The sequence below is a fragment of the Notechis scutatus genome, chromosome 1 (genome assembly GCF_049901735.1).
Source record: "Notechis scutatus isolate UNSWTSFEM ecotype Mainland chromosome 1, rNotScu1.2, whole genome shotgun sequence".
Lineage (NCBI taxonomy): Eukaryota > Metazoa > Chordata > Lepidosauria > Squamata > Elapidae > Notechis > Notechis scutatus.
Genome location: NC_142009.1, coordinates 45,434,045 through 45,440,044, shown reverse-complemented (window position 1 = coordinate 45,440,044; position 6,000 = coordinate 45,434,045). Strand labels below are relative to the sequence as shown.

The following is a 6,000-nucleotide window of genomic DNA, read 5'->3' as shown; positions in this document are numbered from 1 at the left end:
TTTTGACTGCCTTGACCACCATTTTAAAACTCTGTTTTCCTACATTCTAAATAATAATAACAAATTACTGCTAGTAATTGTTTACAGTGGCTAAGTATTATCTTTATTCAGAAAAGCAATTTTCTTTCTTTTTCATCTCCTGGTTGCAGTGGGTCTTAATACATTCAACTGTTTGGAATTTATCACTGATTCGTTCCTTTTCAAAAAGAATAAAGAGGAGGATTTGACTATTTAGCTTGTGTATTTTATGAAGAACATCAGTATTCCACATAATAAAAAAGTACATTATAGCTGCTTTATAATATATTCAAACTCAGAAGCTGGATACTGAACACATTCATGTGTATAAATAATAATAAAGCCATAAATTACCACAATTTTCTGCCTCTCCTGCAGTTAATGGTACAACATACTTTTCCAAAGTATTTTTCACTTGTTCCATTTAGATAAATTCATAATGTTATTAGCATGGCTTAGAAAAATTATTCATACAAATACAACACACACACACACACACACACCATTCTTGGACATGCAAGATAGTGTTTTACTTAAGGTATGGCTGGCCCTTGAAGTTTATATCGAAAAAAGAAAACAAGAACTCTATCTTTAAATGCCAAGTAAATTTTATTTTATTATTTTACTTATGTATTCATGATATTCAACATAAATTATGTGAGTGGATCGCATACAAAATACATGCCCCTCGTAATTAAAAAAAATGAGTTAAAACTTTGGGGTTTTTTGGACCAAACCAATGGCTAATCAACTACTGTCAAGGCTAGTGCATATCAAATTAATCAATAAAAGTCTCTGTTCAGTCTGTAATTTATTCTTTATTACCTCTTCTTGATTTGAAATCCTGTTGTACGGTACAATTACCCGTTTTCCTCCTTTGAACAGGGGAATATGGAAGGTCTTTGCCAATGTGAGAAATTATTCACTATTAACCCATTAAATTTTATCTATCTTCTGCAGGCCTTTTTTTCATCCAGAAAACCATATATGTGGATTTCTTGAAAAAACACATGCCTATTGTTAGGTATAACATTGATACCAAATATGGTTTGGGTGAATAAATATATAAAACTTAGATATCATGGTTTAAGTGCTTATCACTTTAAGCACAATGCTGCAGGCAATTAGCCGATTAAGGGTGCGGTTAGAAGTTACAATATAAGGAAGCATTAGAAGCTGGAAAGCTTACTGCGACTAACTGTGTCTTACTGCGACTAATTGTGAGTGCCTGTGACTGAACTGTTCTTGTTTGCTACTGTTTGCTGATTTACTGCGTAATTCTACTGTTCTACTGTTTGAACTTCTTGCTGAATATCCAGCGTTTGTTCCTCTGGAGAGAGGCACTGGAGGAGGAGAAGATATCTTTATCGGCTGATAAAGATATTGAAAGGACTCTTAACTTGGACTATACTAGTGAGTCTTACTGGATGGAAATACTGTGAATGACTTAATGGACTGAATGACAATGCTTTAAAATCTAAATGGATTAAAAACTATTTAAACTACAAACAGTGTTTGTGTTCAGTGTGTGTATACTCTGGGGCCCTTCCTGGCTTGACTACTGCTGCAATACTCTGCTAGGGGTTAATCCCCAAACCCTAACACCTATTTTTACATGAAATACTTCATTGGCATACAAGACTACTGGTTCATTTCAAATCCACATTGTTGGTTCAGTTCTCAGCCTTGAATGGTTTGGGCTGCTGGTCTGAAAAATAAAGTATTGGTGCATTAAGTAGGATGGATTAGGGAAATAGAAAAGTCAAAAGTAGTTGTCACAATTACACGATCACTGCTGCCAACTTGACTTTTTTGATTTCATTGAAAAATGTCCCCTTTAGAAACAGTTGATTTGGAAATTTATGAGTTTATATATATTAGACAAAACATTATTGAACTTTTAGTTATGATGCCTGGACATAATTCAATCACATTTACTGTCCTATTAAACAACTATTATACTGTGTGACTGCAAATCTCAAAATCAACTGAAATTGGATATAGTTTTCTGTTTATATTCAAAAAGTCAAAAAGTTAGGATGAACTAATTTCTGGTGCATTACAAATTTGCTGAATACTGGCCATCACTTGTTATTTCCATCCTTTTTGCTGGGGAGATGTATTTATTATAATAAATATAAATACATGTATTAAAATTAAGCAAACCGTAAAGCAATTCGGTAAGGAACTTTTAAAATGCTTTCAGTATTTATGTGTGCTCAGAAACAATTTTTTTTACAACCAATTCTATTTCAAGGATACTAAGTGATATAATGAAACCAAGTATTGGTTGGTAGTATTTTGTTTACAAACTGGAATCTACTGCTAGTGAATAAATGCTGGTTTATCTTTTATTCTAGTATTATTATATTATTATTTAATAATTTAATATATTATTATTATTATTGTTGTTGTTGTATTATTATTAATCATCCATGTGACCCAAAGGTGCTTTTCAAAAAACAACTGGACTTGCTTTGATTTTTTTTCCTTTGACAAGACGTTTTCTCATCAGTTCTGACTGACTGTTAGGGAATGGAAGGAATTCTGCAAAGAATATAAATTGTTCCATTCCCCACCAGTTAGAACTGAAGAAACTTCTTGGATGAGAAGTGAAATGTTTTCAATGAAAAAAATCCAAGAAAGTCCAGTTGTCTTTTGAAAAGCACTTTTGGGACTTTAATTTTAGTATTACAACATCCATGTTGATGTAAAGCCCAAGGAAATCAAGTCTTAGGAAAATGGATAGAACCGAGCATATTAATATGGAGAAAGAATGATTAGGACACAATGTAATTCTTTAACTCTGTGAGCTGTTCATGGATAAAATAATTTGATTTTTCAACATTGGCCAAATGACCTCTTCATTTACTTTATTATTTGTTACTGAAAGACATTCTTGTTGACAGATCAACTCTGTGTGATAGCAAAACAGACCAAAAAACTATTGATAACTGCATTTTGCTTTTACAGACATTTGTCATCTTGATTTTTAGCTGTTCAAGGTGGAATGCAGACCCTTCACGTTTTTGCCTTTGTTATTTAAAACATTCTCAAGTTCTCTATTTTCATAGTTTAATATACTTTGGTTTCTGTAACACACTTTGCTTCTCTGTGAATAGAACAGATCTTCTAAAGGACATCTAGGGGTAAGAGTTATGGTCTACCGAACAGATTGCAGAAAGGATTTTTCTGGAGTAGATCCCCGCCCCCACAAAAAGGAGAAATGCCTTTTATTACAAAATAACATTAAATACTTCAATCAACTTCTCTGCAAAACAAAACACTCAAACGTGAAGCCACGTGTTACTATCTTAATATATATAAGCACTAGAGAAAAATAATTATAGTGCTAATTGGCAAAACCTGTTGTGCTTTATTATACAGCTCTTTCTTGTCTGAAAATTTAAGCACAGAAATGGGAGTAATTTAATCACATCATTCTATTATCAGTGTGGAGAGCCAATTTGAGCTAAAAACTAAAAGACTGAGTTCTAGTGCCACCTTTGGCATGAAATCTGGCTGCGTGACTTTAGGCCAGTCACTCTCTCAGCCCACAATGTCAGGCTTGTGCGACAACCCAGATACTCAATTCCTGTTGCAACCAGTGGATCAACACTTGGCTGATCTGGAAAAAAAAAACACTAGATGCTGCACTTGCAAGAAATATACTAGGAAGAAAAAATAATTCTATTATCAGTACTGATGAGATTTGAACACCCTATGAAGAATGAGGGAGGAACTCTGATATTTATAGTAGAGAAAAGTGTACCCTGTGGAGTGTTAACAATTATGTAAACAAACTATGGTTTCAGGAAGCAATGTCCCAGTGGAAAAATCAGGTGAACTTTCATTTATTCTCATAAATTCCTGGCCCAAGATCTTCTATACAATTCTACTTCCAAAGGTAATGTGTTGCAAAAATGAAGGAATTTGTATTTCTTGGTTATGTGTCGAAGTTTATACAAGTTGCTTTTTGGAAAAACAGAAATGAAACCCTAGAAAGTTGCTATAGATCATGTTGCTTAGATTTATAATGTATCATTCAATGCTATTACTACAAAATTCAGTAAGTCAAGAAACTAGACTTTTCTACTTATTTAAGAAAGACACTGTTATTTTCCTGGATCTTCTGAATGATCAGACTGCTGGAATAGATTACCTTGATCCATCCAGGTGGCTCTTTGATCTGGGTCTGAAATTGAGATGGGAACAACAAGGTATGTGTGCATACCTTTTGTTTCTGCCTTATTGCCTCTCATGTCTTTCCCAACACTGTATGTGCATGAAAAAAACCAAGATGATAATTGAGGCATTATACTGCAAGCCTCAGCCCCTTTGAATGAGCATGCAACATTGATGAAAACAGAAATAGAATGGGGCTTGCATTATAATGCTCTATTTGGCACATTGGTGATTCTGAGTCACACACACACACACACACACACACACACACACGCTACTGCTGGGGAAGAAAGATACTGAGGACAACAAAATAGGAACCAAATGTATCATCTCTCCACCAATCAGGAGCTTTCACATATTCTCCACAAAGTATGAAGAAAGTTCTTGGCTGCACTTCAAGGGCAGATTGGTTAAAAATGTCTCAAAGTCTCTATATGATAAATACTTTCAACATTTTCAGCATACTCAGGGCAATGTGCCATTAATGTGCCCTCTAATAACAAACTGTAATGAAACAAAACAGTACAGAAAAATACTCCAGGTTGTGAGTACAAAAAAGTTAACAATGGAAATCTATGGCACTGGTACCACTAATGAAAAATGTACCACATCCAAATTTCTTAGATAAAGCAGTAATTTGTCCAAACTTTGACAGACAATAGAAACATTGGCTAAATTATTTCTGATTATTTATTTGATTTGTATAACTACCTATCTCACAATTTTCTAATTGTTATGCTGTACCCATAAAGTAAAAATAATTACAGAGCTTTGCATTAGTACAATGACCATTAATGAAGTTTGCAGATTTTCTAAAAAGAAACTAACATTTTCAAGGAAATATATACAATATAATACTAGTGAGGATGAGGATTATTTATGGTTTAGAGTCTGAGTGAATTCTGAACTTTAAAAGAGCAACAGAAATCTGAAATCTAATTGCTGCAGTTGAATCTGGTATCAGAAGTATCCTTATTTTATCCCACTTACATGTGAGAAAAGATTGCAAACTTGATCAAAAACATTTAGAAAAAATGAAGAGTTTTTAGGAATCAGAAAGATTTTGGAAAATTCACAACTTTTTCTGTTAACTGACTATAGCTGTTTGTCACCCCTTATGATTACTGTCATAGTTTTTTGTGCTGGTTTCCCCATACTTAAAGTATAATCCAACCACTCTTTTAAAAAAATCATGCATACATGCACAACTTTATTCTTTGAAGCCAGAATTTTAGATGTCCTGAAGGTAGGTAGCAAAATGAATGCAGACCAGAAGAAATGAAGAAACAGTGATATATACAGTTCAGATATTATTACTCTTCTATTTGTAATTTTTGTTAGCAGCAAAAGCAACTTTCAGGAAAAACTGTTGTAAATCTGTAATGGTATAGAAGCCAGTTACATTACACAAAAAGTCCTATTTTTCACCTTTATTTTCTGACAATAACACAGAATTTAAAACGCCCTTTTACAATGATCACAGTAATTCTAACAGAAGCTAATATATAAACAAGTTAATCGTCATCTGATGAATGTGACTCCTTTTCATTCCTTAACTTCTCTGCGTAGAATGTGAAGCTTTCCTACAATAAGAAAAAGAAACAAAAAGCAAGCAAGATAGTAAGAATGCAAATAAGATGCATTTTAACATGTATACAAGGAAATTCCGTATCAAATCCCCAGATTTCCTCTGTAATGGAATATTTGATATGTCTATTCTGACGGCAATGATATTAAAATATAAGGTTATTTTTAATGGGGAGTATTGGTATTTTGTTATAAATTGCAACCATTTCT

At 33.2% G+C, this 6,000-nt stretch overlaps 1 protein-coding gene and 1 long non-coding RNA gene across 3 annotated transcripts in view; both read right to left on the bottom strand.

Annotated features, from left to right (window-relative positions):
- Nucleotides 1-608: 608 nt before the first annotated feature.
- On the bottom strand, nt 609-1,758 carry LOC148132769 (uncharacterized). The gene is made up of 2 exons (XR_015749175.1): nt 1,624-1,758; nt 609-1,032 (listed from the first exon to the last, which is right to left on the bottom strand). It is a non-coding gene; the product is annotated as an uncharacterized LOC148132769 (long non-coding RNA).
- Nucleotides 1,759-5,618: 3,860 nt separating this feature from the next.
- The window catches only part of LRPPRC (leucine rich pentatricopeptide repeat containing), a 92,617-nt gene continuing 92,235 nt past the window's right edge, over nt 5,619-6,000 (bottom strand). For both annotated transcript variants that reach the window (XM_026683437.2, XM_026683455.2), the window contains exon 37: nt 5,619-5,786. In XM_026683437.2, coding sequence (XP_026539222.1) covers nt 5,718-5,786 — 69 coding nt within the window. In that variant the 3' untranslated portion in view covers nt 5,619-5,717. The remainder of the gene's footprint in view (nt 5,787-6,000) is intronic.